This window comes from Wasmannia auropunctata, unplaced genomic scaffold, assembly GCF_000956235.1.
Source record: "Wasmannia auropunctata unplaced genomic scaffold, wasmannia.A_1.0 LD336029.1, whole genome shotgun sequence".
NCBI lineage: Eukaryota > Metazoa > Arthropoda > Insecta > Hymenoptera > Formicidae > Wasmannia > Wasmannia auropunctata.
In genome coordinates, this window is record NW_012026861.1 from 447932 (window position 1) to 462647 (window position 14716).

Here is a 14716-nt window from a genome sequence, read left to right on the forward strand (position 1 = left end):
CTCCCTCGCGCAATTCCCCACGCACAAACATCGCTACCGTCGACGACTTTTTTCCTTCGTGCGCGCATCGCCCCCTCCCCACCCCCCCTCCATGCCGAAAATTCAAGGAACTCCGTACTGCCACTCGAATTCGAAGAATTGTTTTGATCGCTCCTTGACCTCGGCTCGTAAATTATCGTCTGCGCGTATTATTTCGTCGTTCGTGATCGAGGGAAACGCACGTGCGTGGTAAAATACAAAAAGCGGAGAGACGATGCTTCGCGAATGTTGCACGCCAAAGCCGCGATCCGCGTACTTACTGCCGTTGGCGACATCTTTCAGAGATAAAGTTTAGACAACGATCGAGTCGGACGAAAAATAAAATCGAACGTTTGATATTTTATCCGTCAAGCGAGAATTTTCAATTCTTCCAATAATGCCACTAGATGTCGGAAATTGTGCATTAAATTGCAGCATTACCTAAATTAATTTTCTCTAAATATCTTGATATAAAACAGATGTCTGTTTTTCATTATCGAAAATTAATTATATCGAATTAAAAAATTTTCAATTCCGTAGAAATATATATTACGTTCCATTATTTAAATTTTATTTAAAATTAATGTTGAAAGAGTTGGAAAATCTTCGTGGCTTGGTCACAAATATATAAATTATATATCTATAAATCGCAATTTTAGAATTTATTTTTCAAAATTTTTTTTACTGTAATATCGACAAAAATTTAAATCTGCGTCTGCGGATAATAAAGCGAACTTTATCTACACGTATACCACCGAGATATTTCTCGCAAAATTGTATTTCCTTCATTATCATTCGTGCACACTATCGCATATGGTAATTTCTCGACTGCTTTTTACCCTGGCGGTAACGTTCACATAAGTTCGCAATTTCTCCGTCTGTCGTCGACAGCATCGGCGCGAGACGTCGTCGTCGATTCTCCTCTCTTCCTTTCGCGTTTCAATTCGTTACTCTTTCCGGTGTCTACGCCAACATGGTTCGTATGCCACGACAAATTTTAATCTTAATCCACGAAAATTTGTGGCGATCCGTGAAAAATCGCCGGTGATTTCTGCGCGTTCGTTCCGTATATCCTTCACTTGACCCGGGAGTGCGAATATTAATCGGCCACGAGCCACTTTGATAACGCGCGAAGCATCGCGACTTTAGATTTAGGTTATGTTCGTGTCTCTCGACAGTGCGACCCACAACAATTGTGCATAATAAAATCATATGTATTGCGCTGCTTCGGCATTGTTGATTCATATTGCCTTTCCACAATTTGCAGAGTCGTGTGCGAACGAAGACGGTCAAAAAGGCCGCGAAGCTCATTATCGAGAAGTACTATCCACGTCTCACCTTGGATTTCCATACGAACAAGAGGATATGCGAGGAAATCGCTATTATCCCTAGCAAATCCTTGCGCAACAAGATTGCTGGGTAAGTGCATAGCAATGTTAAAGAGATCTCACTTCTCGAAACTCATTTTATCAACTAACCGTGAAGTTTTGTTATATTCATTACTTTTCGTGATAGACATTAGAAATAATTAATATTCATGGCGTTCTGCCTTGGGATTGCATTTGTGCGGTGTTTTCATAAGAGAATGTTAAAATCTGCACTGCCTTCTTACATAGATTTGAACGTTGTTCTTGTGGAAATACTGTGCGAGTGCAATCTCAAAGGAAAACACCATCAGGTTTAACGCCAGGTTGAATATAGCACAATAATTATTTGATTACGATTGAGGTTGTGCTACAATAATGTAATTATTGCAATTCCACATAGATTTATTGCAATGTTTGTTGTATCGAGTACTTTTATAGCTATATCCCTACGTTACTCGTATTACGTGGATTTTCTATAGTAATGTTTTAACAATCGCATTTTAATTACCGCTAGATTTGTTACTCACCTGATGAAGAGGTTGAGGCACAGTCAGGTACGGGGTATCTCCATCAAGCTGCAGGAGGAAGAGCGGGAACGCCGTGACAACTATGTTCCTGAGGTCTCCGCTTTGGAGCACGACATCATCGAGGTCGATCCAGAGACCAAGGAGATGTTGAAGATGCTAGAGTTCAACAACATCACCGGACTCCAACTCACACAGCCTGTCCCACAATTTAGCAGACGAAATTAAATATCTTCTTCACATTATTAAGAAAAAAAAACAATGGTTGGTCTTGCACTTTTCAAATAAATTTGCGAACTAACACTCACGACACGCGTGCTACTTATTGTCAGAGTATTTTGCTTTTTTTCTTATAGTGAACCTCGAGTCCTAATGTCGATTAATTTATAACCTCAACCATCCGTTCCGAGTCCTTTAAAAAGCTGTTCAAGACTGGATGTAGTTTTATAATTTGAAAGGAGGTGTATCTTTATTGATCGAATGTCTTCGATGACGTGACGAACATTGGAAAGGAATTGAAAATGATACGATTTACAAGTGCATCTCGAGGGGGAAAAAAAAGGAAGAGAGGCCGAGCGAACAGCAGCGCGCGTGCGCTCAGTCGGCCATTTTAATCGCACTGGAAAACGCATGCGATAATCGTTCGTTTCACACCGTGCGCCCAAGCGCGTTTTGGGCCGAAAACGTCTGCTCCCGTCCGCCGCGATCCGCCATGTGAGGCATAATCGTCACCCGTGCTGGCCTCCCCCCCCCCCTGGCGATCCTACGACCCGCGGATCTCCGCGCGCACACACAGACGTACGGATAATCTCATTGCGGCACATGTGCGCCAATGTCAGGATCATCCGCCGACGATCGCCCGCGCGCGTCAAATCGTCAATTTATCGGGGGAGCCGAGTGTCGGTTTTTATTACGCCCGCGTCGACGGTCTCGCCGGTCGCGGTCCCCCTCCCTACCCCCCGCGACGATATCGACCGCGTCTCACCGCTCTTAAGGCGCCTGGGTATTGTCACCGTTTTAGAGAACTGGTTCTGCTAAGCTCGCGGTCTGTCTATCTCTCGCGACGACGTCGTGCGCGAGGCCGCACCGCGGCGAGGAACAGGAGGGTTACGACTACATCCCTGGCCTCGTTGCATCGGCCAGGCCAGGTGCAGCTCGAACGTTTCTCGGCGCCTAAGCGGAGCCTCGTCGTGACATGATGCGGGGATTCCCTCGCGTCTTTTATCCCCCGGTGATCTGGTTCTCTAACAATGCTCCGCTGTACGCTGATGAGAGGGCAGGGGGGAGGGGGGACGATGTATCTGCAGCGTTAACGCGAAATCGGGTTCTTGGCAAACGCGAAACGGTCCGGCATCGAGAGGGAACTCCGTTCCTACCAACGTGCGTTCAACAGAACGAAGTGAAGTGAGACTTCATTCGTCGGTGATTCGCGTGATACGCAAGTACCTCCCGATCGGTGGGCAAACGCAGTGAACTCTCGTAAATCTCGCGTCTCCCTCGCGTGCCGCCGCTCGTCGTGTTCCCGTTGCGCAGCGATTTTACCGGGGGATCGATTCGAATCCAACCGGGGGCGCGCTTGGCTTGGCTTGGTCTCGGTGCAGGTCTCGCGGTATAAATTCGGCGTTTGCGCGCGCTCGATAAATACGCGTTCGGCGACGGGAAAGGGTTTCCCCGTGCCCTCGGCGAAGGTCCGGCCCTGGTCGGGCCGTGCGCGAGGCTGCGCACGACCCTCTAGCCCTAGCCGCGATCCAAGGCTAGGAGGACCTAGCGCAACCTCGTCGGCCTCGTCGCGGCGACGCGGAAAGAGTGTGAGAGAGAGAGGAGAGGAGAGCGAGACGGCGGAAGAAAGGGCGCGACGGCCCGGCCGTGGGAAAGAGAGAGCGCTAGAAGGAAACGGCGGCGACGAGAACGTCGGGGCGCGCTTCGTCGGATCTGCTCCGGGGGACAGGAGAGGAGAGGAGAGGCGGCCGCACAGGCACACACGGCCGGCTGGTGAGAGAGTCAGTCGACTATTAGTGGTCTGTGGCTCTGGAGGTGGGCCGACCACCGGCAGAACCGAGCTCTACGCAGCTCGGTCGCGCTCGGTCGGCAGTCGGGGCCAGTCGGCCGCACCGCCGTTCTCTTCTCGCACTCGTTTGCTCGCTCGTTCGTTCGTTCGTTCGTTGGTTCGCTCGCTCGCTCGCTCGCTCGCACGGCTCGCTTGCTCCGAGAACCGAACCGTCCGCTCCGCTCCGCTCCTCGTCCGCTCGCTCTCGCCGCGTTGCGTTGCGCGCCGCCTCTCAGTAAGTCGTACGCTGCGCAACGGGAGCGACGGTCCTCAACGTCGTCACGCACGTCGTCCCCGCTCGCAAATTTTTTTTCTTTTCCTTTTCATTAAAGGCGACGTAACAGTGTCCTCGCTACCACCGCGCTATGTGACGGATATCACGGGGCACCGCAGCGTGTACCCCGCCTCTAGACCACGCCACCACCGTTCCCCGTTCCGGAGTCTACCCCACGGCGGTGTACCCCCTCGCCCTTTACCGAGACCTACCCCATCTCCCTCCTCCTCCTCATCCTCCTCCTCTGTCTCCTCTCCCGTCTCTCCTGTCCCCCCCTCGTCCCTGCCCTTTCCCCCTAGCCCGATCCTCGTCCACCGCCCCGTTGTGGAAAAAGAGAAAGACGGACTGTCTCGTGAACGCTCGTACGACGACGACGACTACCACGACGACGACGACGGCGACGACGGGAGCAGCCACGACGAGGTGGCCACGGAGGCCTCGTGGAGAAGCGTGCCTGAAGAAAACATGGAGTGCCCGCACCTCGCGCAGAGCGTGCGATTTGGCGATGACAACGTAGATGGATCGGGCTGTGCTGTGAAGGATCTGCCGTTCGTCTGCGCAGGTAGGGACTCGTACAAAGCCTCGGAGAGTGCCTTCTACTACACTACGATTCCAAGCCAGCTCGGCCGAGACGGGGAGAGAGAGAGAGAGAGAAAGAGAGCGTTAGGGAATGATAGAGATGGATGGATGGATGGATGGATGGATGGATGGATAGGGGAGCCGGCTCGTCTCTCGGAACCTAGGGTCTCTCCTTCCCCTTTCTTTTCCTCGGCTCGACCCTTGTCTCTCGCTCCGCTTTACTCTGCTCTTCCTCTCGCGAATCCGCACGACGATCGGGACGCGCGCACACATACGTAAGCGACACGCTCGCAAACCCAGCTCTCTCTCTCTCTTTCTCGCTCTCTCCCCCCCCCGTCCCCCTGTCCCTTTCTCTCGTCTCTCCGCTCTCGTGTGCGCTACGTTCCTCGCTCGTGTTCCGTCTCTCTCGTGACCCAGGCCCCGGCCGTTCCTCTCGCGGCCTTGAGCCGTCGTAGCCGAGACGAGACGAGACGAAGCGGATCGCCGCTATTTCCCTCGGGAAAAGCACCCGACGCGTCCGCGTCGCTCTCGTGCGTGTCACCCGTGTGCATTTTCGCGACGCCGCGCCGCTTATCGTTCGGCCGTCTCGGATTCTCCCCGTTTGACGCACGAAGCAACGAACGAGCGAAGTATAGCGGATCGAACTCATCGACCCGGCTGTGTGTGCGTGCATACGTATACCCACGCTCTCTTTCTCTCTCCCTTTCCCGCACTCTCTTTCTCTCTCTCTCTTTCTGAACGATTTGCACGCGTGAGACGCGAGCGAGCGAGTGGTGTAACATGAGTTTGTAGATGTGCATCGGTGTGTGCCTGCTCGCTCTCGCACGGCGTGTTCGTGGTCCCATGACTCGTTACGCGCGCGAGAGCGCGACGGCGGCGTGGTTAGTGACGATGGTGGTGGTGTTGGTGGCAGTGGTGGAGGTGGCGGCGGCGGCAGCAGCGGCAGCGGCGGCGGCGGCGGCAGCGGCAGCGGTGACGGTGCTGTGCGCGTGTGCGTCGTCGTCCTGCTGGGAGTTCAGTATGCGCCGCGCGGCCGTCATTGGAAAATCAATACCAGACGGCACTAATCAGCTGGCCCTAAGATCCACCGTCATTAGAACTCGCCGGCTAACAGTCCGCTACCGCTGCCGACGCCGCCGCCGCCGCCGCCGCCGCCGCCGCCGACGCCGCTACCGCCGCTACCGCCGTCGCCGTCGCTGCGACTCCCGCGACCGGCACTCGTCGCGAGAATCTCCACGTCGAAGAGGAAAGAGAGAAGGAGCGGCAGAAAGAAAAAAAAAATACGAGAATATCGTGGAATCGTCCGTGCGGAAATTTCGATGGGCCGCAATCGATGTCGATTCTGCCAGCGGGTATATAGAGAAAGAAGGGGGACGTATATGAGCGCGGGGATATATAGGACCTTCGTTCGCCGAGTCAGACAGTGACATTGGTCGTGCCTAGCTCCGAGCTATCGATTTAAAGATACACGGACAACGGTCATTACAAGGGGGGATACTATAGAGACGTGGGGGAGACGTTGCCGTAAACAGTTTAGTTATATTGAAAACGAGGTTTCGCCGATCTGTCTCTCTCAGCTCTCTTTCTCTTCTTCGTGGAACTCTTCCGTGGAGCACGGAAGAAAATGGAGGATTATTAAGCCGTCATTAAGCCGTCGGACGCGACGTTGTGGTAGGAACGGTTTCGTCAGCCGAGCCGAAAAAACACATTCCCAAACCCGCGTTGGTATTGGTCGCAAAACAGTCGTTTGCAGATTACAGAACTCAGAGCAGCGGATAAGTATTATCGCTGACCGCTGCGCGGAGTTGTGTTGAAGTGGCCGGCGTTTACGAGACAATGCACGACAGGACCGGAGGGGAGCGGGAGGAGGGGGGCCGGAGTAATAGAGACGAGAGACGGGAAGGGGCGGGGGGGGGAGGACGAGACCGTCGACAATCGCTCGAGAGGAGCGAGCGTGGCCGTCCTCGGAGGCCGTGAAATCCACGACGGCCACGACCGACCGGCATGAGGAGGTTCGCTTCCCCGAATCCTGGTGCTATCTCCTCTCCGGTGCTTCGTGGCGCGAGCTCCTTCCTTTCTCTTTACGCGACCTCGGGACTATATTTATCCGAAACGTATGTGTTTTTTCTCCCCTTGCGCGTCCACGCCGTCTGCCCCTCCCCACCTTCCGTCCCTCTCCCCCTCGCGAAACTCCCATGGATCGGCGCAATTGAAGTTGCAAAGTACGCCCGTGACTCCGCCCGGCTAAGCTAATTCCGTACGGCGATTCGCGTCTTCGCGGTCAATATTTTATGTACATTAATCGATGCCACCGACGACTTCGAGCGGTTCGCGACATCCGCTCTCAGTCTGACTGCAGTGAAATATACTTCCTCTCTCTCTCTCTCTTTCTGCTCCTTTTCTATCTTAGGAAATCTTGGTTGGGTGAAGAAAGAAAATTTGGTTAATTGCGGTTAACTACTACTAATGAGAAGCTATAATATTTGCTCGAAAAGCAACGGTGATTGCATAGTGTGTCTTTGAGTAATCTAAAGTCTGATTGTGGGAGAATGCCGAGCAGGAGTGCTTATTAATAAGCCGTCAAATATACTGAAGCGCGATAGCCGTTTTGTTTGCACAACAAAAGATAACGGAGGAGCAAAGTGAGAAACATATTTTTTCACTTCTAACTATAGATCCACTTGCCACGTTACTCCTTCCGAACTGAAAATTCTCGCGTCAGCGCGTGACAAGGCGTATGATACAATAATTAAATCGGTAAGATCATCTCTCATGACCGATCTCATCGGCGCCGATTATTGCTCCTTTTTTTCTGACGGAAATAGAACGACAGATGGGCGCGAGCAACTTGCTCTATACCGCTACCAGTCTCGTATACACTTGCGGCTCGAATGACGTTGGTAGAGTCGACTGCGATTTTCGAGCCAGCCGCTTGTTACGGCCGGGAGTTGCGGCGGTGCGTCTTTCTTCTCGCCGCGACACGGATGGTGGGGGGAGGAGGGGGGGGGGAGACATCGCGGTAGGAAGCGTAACAGTCAGCAACGAGAGGAACAGGCTGCCGTTAATTTCGGGCGTGGGCAACGAAGGGAGATGCAGATAAAACACAATAGCTTTGGTGGAGTTCGATGACACAGGGAGGCCGTCGTGAAGTGTCAGTTTTTCACGTCAGGTGTCTGGAAAATTTATCTTGCGATTTTTAATCAAATTCCATGGAAGCTTTTCTATGTCAAATTGTGCACGCATATAAAGAAAGATAGTAATGACGCAAATGTATAGTCGTGTAGATGCGATCGTTACATTAAATTTCCATTGAACCACCTGAACTTTGAGTTTTTCAACTCGAATGTGTCATAAATCATAATCTTTTCGTTTTATCCATTTCGCTGTCGTATCTACAACTCATGAATGTTTTCCTGCGATTATCTATCACTCGTGGACTGCAATCGCTTTACAAGCAGTGGAAAGACGAGTTAGAAGAGACGGAACTATAGAGAGTAGGAAAGAAATATATCATATTTAGATAGATAAACTAGAGGGGGGAAAAGAGAGAAAGGATGCTGTTATTATTCGAGATAAACGCGAAAAGAACACATGGGTTAATTTCGCGGAATTATAACTATAAGCTGGCGATAGGCGCAAACACGAATCGAGCTCTATTTTAAACTAGAATGACGTTATCTATTAATTAATAGGAAAAAGAGAAATCTCGCGTCGAGGCCCAAATATTCCAGTTGCACTATCAATTTTATTCTAGCTGTTCTGTTATTCTCGTTGGCATCATTTTCTTTCTATTGACTGAATGAAGGAAGATGTTTGTCTATTGTTATGTTTATTGGATGGAATAAAGGCCGATTGTTCGTCGCTGAGGTGAAACTTTCGACATAAATCTAAAGACGGATTCACATGAAGATAACTGAAAGGATTATCTTCGACCACGGCAAAATAGGTGCAAAATAGAAATGCACATGCGATAGATAGGTTTACAACAGGCACAAAGAGCACCACACACGTGAATAATACATCGTGTTGTACAGAAGATGATAGATACGTCACTGGCGATGAGTCAGTATCCCGACGGACGGACGGACGGACGAACGCACACTTTCCTCCTCGCGGACGTTTGATTACTCAACATGGTGCTATCGGCGATAGCCACTGGGATTCGTAGTAGGTATACTTTCGGCGCGTCACGGCTGTCTCCCAAGGATGGCCATCGACACGTAGATATATTATATAAAAATCGACATTTTTTACCGATAGCATTGATTCTAAAATAATATGCTTAACACGTGAATTTTACTTGCAATTATTCAAATATAATTTTTTAATTGATGAGAGTGATTATTTTTAACTTTTATTTTTAATTAAATATCGAAAGAATTATTGTTTTAAATTTCTATTTCTGATAAATATTTAATTTACACGATCCCGTTCCGATATTACGTCTTCTAACATTTATTGCGATGATACCTGAATACATTGCTTCCTACTTTGCTCCCAATTAAATTCCATGATTATACTTCATTACACACAGTACTATTCCTCAGCGACATCATTCAACGTGGCATCAGTATTACGTAAATAAATACTTCGAACAAGAGCGTCAAGACTCGTTTCTGAGAAATTGTTCCTGTCGCGCGTTATCTCTCTCCTCTCGCGAGAACGTGGCGTCGCGATTAGCGTCGCGAGAAACCGGGCGAGAGAGCGGTTCACGCTCGGCGAATCGCGACGTATCCGGCGGTGGATCGATTTAAATGCCTCTGTGGAATCGCGCCGGCAGCGGTGGTCGCCGCGTGTTTTCCGCGCCGGCTGAGAGCACGAGAGGCGGAGAGAGAGAGAGAGAGAGAGAGAGAGAGAGAGAGAAAGAGAGGAAAAAGAAGTATCGCCCCTTACGCACTATAAAAGGACCCTCGGTCCGCGCCGCCGCCCCTCTTCCGCCGTCGCTTTTCCCGTGCTGCTACAGCTGCTGCGGCTGCTGCTGGTTGCTGGTTGCAGGCTGCCTACCTTCGACTGCACAACATTGCAAAATCGATAATCGCGCCGTGTTGCTGATCGGACAGCTCGCTGCGAGAGCGAAGACGCTTGTACTTCGTTGCCGTTCTCCTCACGCAGATATACTTTGCTCCGCGTTATCGAGTGCCTTTTTTCGGCGCAGGCAGCTTATCTCTCTCATTGCGACGCGAGGTGTCGATAAGCCTGCTATTAGGCTGCCAAATAGTACACGCGAGTGCGCTAAAAAATTTTGATGATTCTTTCGGAACGCAGAAGTTTTTCATATTTCTAAAATAACCATTTAAGTATATATTTTCTCACACAATTGCCAATTATTTGGAGGCACAAGTATAAATGAGAAAAACGTGTTTTGTGATACTTTATTTAAATCACGATAATTTTTTATAATTATCATAATCTGATGTAATATTGTTTAATTATTATCTATAATTATTATACTTAGAATTGTATAATTACAATCTGTACAATAGAAGATAATTCGGTTATTTGCGCAAGCTGCAATTGCGGTTTCCGGATAAGTTAACGTATCGATTTTTTGACCGAACAAATGTCACGGTCTCATCGATGAACTTCTCTCTTCCGTCGCTCTTTCAGTCGTCTCGCAATATCTCGTCCTCCAGTTCGTCGACGAGAGACGATGCTATACATCAATGCTATATCAACGACGTCGACTTTCGGGTGACAACGACGTCGTCGACGTTCATATAGGCATGGCGGAATCGGAACGTTACAAAGTTGGATAGTGAGATAAAGAGGAAGAAAGCTATACCTGATACACTCGTTCCTTCAAGTAGCTACTTCCTCTCTCTCTCGTGCCTCGACGGTACTCCATGACAATCGATGTAGTCCCGATCGTCACAATTTTGCCGTGCGATCGGAACACTCGATTTCTGGTTCACCGCTGACGTCCGTGCAACTCGCTGACGCAATTCCCGAAAATAATTCTCGGAGTTTAATCATCGATCGTGTCACTGTGTCGCTGTTTCGCTTGAGGACCGACGATGATTTGCGATTGAAAAACTGTGAATTATGTGTTTACGACGCGATGTATAGTCCTCGCGTGTTACTCGTGCATTTCCATGTTCCTCTCTCCATCTCCTCTCTATTCTTACGGATGATTCAATAATTTTCAAGGAGCGTGTTTTCGCGAAATTTTGTAAATGTCACATTATTATAAATAAAAGAGAGTCATTCGCAGAAAATTTATGTGCTGTATGTATATTACGTTAATTATAAATTTATTAACTTCTTTTCTCCAAGAGTAAAATTTTTATTTAGTTTCGGTTAAACAGACAATCTTCTATATGATTTTTTCAAAATTTTGAATTTTACTTCAACAAAAGATGTTTCCATTTCGATTTCTTTTTTCATATAACTTTAAACAAGTTTATCGTACAGCATTCATTGTTAGTTTTCAACGTGCGACTTGAAATATTTTTACTATTACTCGACCGTCGACTTAAAACGACGAAGGAGGAAGGGAGATTTACTTATATTTAAATAAGATTTTGTTATTTAATCACTTCCCTCTCGTTCATTGTCGTTATCTCGCTCGCAATAATAGTTACTCTGACAATTCACGAGGAACATCCGCGAGGATCTACTAGATCGTTTTATTGAACAAGCGGACATTGAATGAATGAACGAATGTGCTTGTACGAACGACGTCGCGCGCGCTGTCGCCGTGAAAGTATATACATTTTTCGTCCGATAACATTCCTCGTTACGGTTTGTTCGTTATCTGCGATGACACATTGAACGGTCGGAGCTGTACCGTCGTGCCATCCACGTCGCTCCTACGACAACGATTTCTAGCAGACATCAGCAGTAATGATGTGCTAAACAACATTCTTTATTCGTACATCAGTAGGAAATATTGAAGTGTGTAATTTCGATCAGACGATAAAGTTAATTCGTATCCATCATCTTCGGTTAATTAATTTTAAGTGAAATAGTTTCTTTTTAGATCATATCTCTTACTATCCATCTGCAAGTATATACCTATATATGAAGAAAGTTAATTTAAGAATATGTTCCATAGTTTCTTTTTAGATCATACCTTCTACTATCCGCCTGCGAGTATATATGAAGTTAATTTGAGAACATGTACCATTGCACAATGTAATATCAATGATAAGATCATTTATTTGATAGCGATATTTATGTCTTACGTTAGCCAATCTGCTGCATAATTTATATTTGCAGCATTAAACAGCTTGTCCGTGAGATATTATTTGCTGAAGAATCTTTTTATTTGCCTTTGATAATTCTAAGAGAATTACAAAACATATATTTTTTTTCTAATAATAAAGACTTTTTTGTATCTTAATGAAAAATGATTGTTTGAAATATATTTGCAAATTAAAATGAAAGTTATAAGAGGATACTTTACTCTAGCAATCTTTAAGGAAAACTTGTCGTTTAAAATGAGATTTTATCGCGAACTGAACCTACTCGATTTCGCTCCTTCCTATTCTTCGCCACAAGATTCTCATAGCAACGAGTTGCTGATTAAAACGTGTCGATATAACACTGTTTTATGGCTTCCTTATACATCGGTACCGAAAACGAACATGACTCCCCAGATAGGAATGACCTTCGGCGAGATCAGATTTCCGGTGCACGAACTTTCGGCGTTTCACTTTTCGCGCGTTCGCGCTTTTTTAATTGCGTTCTAGGGAAGGTCTCCTTCTCCTCCCCTCCCCCCGTTGTATAAGATCATTGTTCGCAAATACTTTGGGATAACGCGATTGCTTTTGGGAAATAATTCGGTGAGAGATTACGCCAAGTTTTCGCATGCGAATTTGAATTCGTCTGCATATGTAAAGCGCTGACAGATTTGTTGCCTTCCGATGTCCTGAATCAGTGGATTCCAGTCATCCGATTTTGAGCGCTCGTCATTTTATAATTTCGCAGTTGTTTGTCTCTTGTAATTCACACGGGAATTATGTCCTTACTCGAAAAATGAAAAGATACAATTATTGATTTTTTAATTTAATTTTAATACAGACCTTTATATTCAACAATCATCAAAAATGTATTTCTTGTTACATAATGTTGAATCTTGTTTGCATAATTATAACATTAAATAACTCGAGATTTCGCTCCTTCTCTCTTGATATCTGCGAAAATAAGTTTAGAAATCGTGTTTTCTAGACAAGATTCCGATTAGCTGACGAATGATTACAAGTCACCAGGATTCCGAAGCCCGATGAAATTCTGAGACATTTTGCGATCGATCGGCTGCGAAGGGGGTGTGTCGAACCCGTGCTCGCTACCGCACCCCGCGCTTTTACGCGGTCTCGCGAGAATTACGTAAGCTGAGACGAGTCGAAACGACACGGCAGTGCCGACTTGCAATTTCGCAACCACCAGATACATTACACTCTGCGACTGGATGGTTGTCGTTTCGATCCATATGCCAGATTATTGGCAATTATTTAAGAAAGAATAATATAAAAGCTTATTATGAATGAAACTTACATATACATCGTTATGCAGCGCCATATTTAGCACTTCTGTAAAATTATTATTTCATTGTCTGAATTTTTATATAATTTGATAAAGATTTGGACTTTCAAAGATTTATGTGGAGTTCTACACTTCTCTTGTGATTAATTTTTTATTCTTGTAATTAATATTCAAAGCGATAAAAACAAAAATGAGAAATTTGAGGAAAAAACCAATTATTTTTCATTTCACGAATAGAATTTTCTAATCCATGCTTTAATTTTTTCCGATATTTTTCTTAAAGATTCTGCTCAAAGTAATTAGTTTTATAAAATATTTGAACTCAAATCGGTTTCTTTCCTCATTGAAATATAATAAAAAGAATTCTGATAAATTGTTATATAATATTAACATTCGGTATTTTTAAATTCTTTTTTTTTTATCAAAAGTTTTTTTAGAATATAAAAGAGACTCTTAAAAGAAGAATTGGTATCTCTATCAATTATCAAAATTCATCGATTATATCAAAATTTTGAAATTAGATAATTTTATAGAAGTATATATAGCGCTAAATTCGGTCACGTCTTATATCGAGTTTCATCTATAAGAAAATCGAATTCGTTGTAATTGTGATAAAAATAAGATGGTCACATTTAGCGTTAACTGTGCTACGAGAATATGTATGAAATTAAAATGATACTGCTGATAACAGAAGCACAGCGTATGACAATTCACAGATTTCTGCATGTATATAATCTTTCGTAAAAATATCTTAGGATGCTGTCATTAAACAGCGTATACAAATGCGTTAAATGAATGAAGTACCGTAAACTAACTGAACCTTTCCATCCGTATTCCCATCAGCATCCTTTAGTCTACCAGTTTCCATCACATCCATTTACATTTACGAGAGTATGTGATACTTGGAAACAAATGCCTTTTGGGATGCATGAACGAAATATTGTAATTTATTTAGCTTGATGCGGGAAATTGATGACAGTAAAGATATCGGCAACACAATAATTCCGTTAATCCAGATTGACTAATTATTTTAATATGCGTTTCTAAAACTTTGATTTAATAAAACTACAGTTTTAGTCCTACATTCGCGCCCGTGTAACATAGCCGATTTCTTTACTTTATTATCGATATAGCGCAACGTCGATTGAGCTTGTTTTGCGACTGTCATTCACATTTTGTATTGTTATTGTGTATAGTGTGCGGCACCGAGAAGAGTCCCTGGCTCTGTCTACACTGCGGATCCGTGCACTGCGGACGATACGTGGCGGGCCACGCGTTGCAGCACTACGAAACCAATACTCAGCACTGCGTGTGCATAGACTGTGAGAGCCTGGCAGTATTCTGGTGAGTCTTCTCCGCATCTCTCTTCGCTTTCACCGCGTCTTCGTATATACTGCCGTCTCTACACGTGTCCCCCCCCCTC

General features: G+C 46.1%; 2 protein-coding genes and 1 long non-coding RNA gene across 7 annotated transcripts in view; 2 read left to right on the top strand and 1 right to left on the bottom strand.

Annotated features, from left to right (window-relative positions):
- Positions 1-914: 914 nt before the first annotated feature.
- On the top strand, positions 915-2230 carry LOC105452559 (40S ribosomal protein S17). The gene is made up of 3 exons (XM_011693770.1): positions 915-994; positions 1286-1437; positions 1900-2230. The coding sequence occupies exons 1-3, from the start codon at positions 992-994 to the stop codon at positions 2135-2137; spliced, it is 393 nt and encodes a 130-aa protein (XP_011692072.1). The 5' UTR covers positions 915-991; the 3' UTR covers positions 2138-2230.
- A 1944-nt stretch (positions 2231-4174) lies between these two features.
- LOC105452561 (ubiquitin carboxyl-terminal hydrolase 3-like) overlaps positions 4175-14716 on the top strand; it is a 15548-nt gene continuing 5006 nt past the window's right edge. Inside the window, exons 1-2 of the mRNA XM_011693771.1 lie at positions 4175-4792; positions 14490-14637. Of these exons, the coding sequence (XP_011692073.1) occupies positions 4696-4792; positions 14490-14637 (245 nt within the window). The 5' untranslated portion in view covers positions 4175-4695. The remainder of the gene's footprint in view (positions 4793-14489; positions 14638-14716) is intronic.
- On the bottom strand, positions 10153-13488 carry LOC105452560. 5 transcript variants are annotated; one of them, XR_974752.1, is made up of 4 exons: positions 12277-13488; positions 11882-12091; positions 10592-11823; positions 10153-10493 (listed from the first exon to the last, which is right to left on the bottom strand). It is a non-coding gene; the product is annotated as an uncharacterized LOC105452560 (long non-coding RNA). The 5 variants fall into 5 exon arrangements; XR_974753.1 differs by having other exon boundaries at positions 10153-10924; positions 11597-11823; positions 12277-13483; XR_974750.1 differs by having other exon boundaries at positions 10153-11823; positions 12277-13481.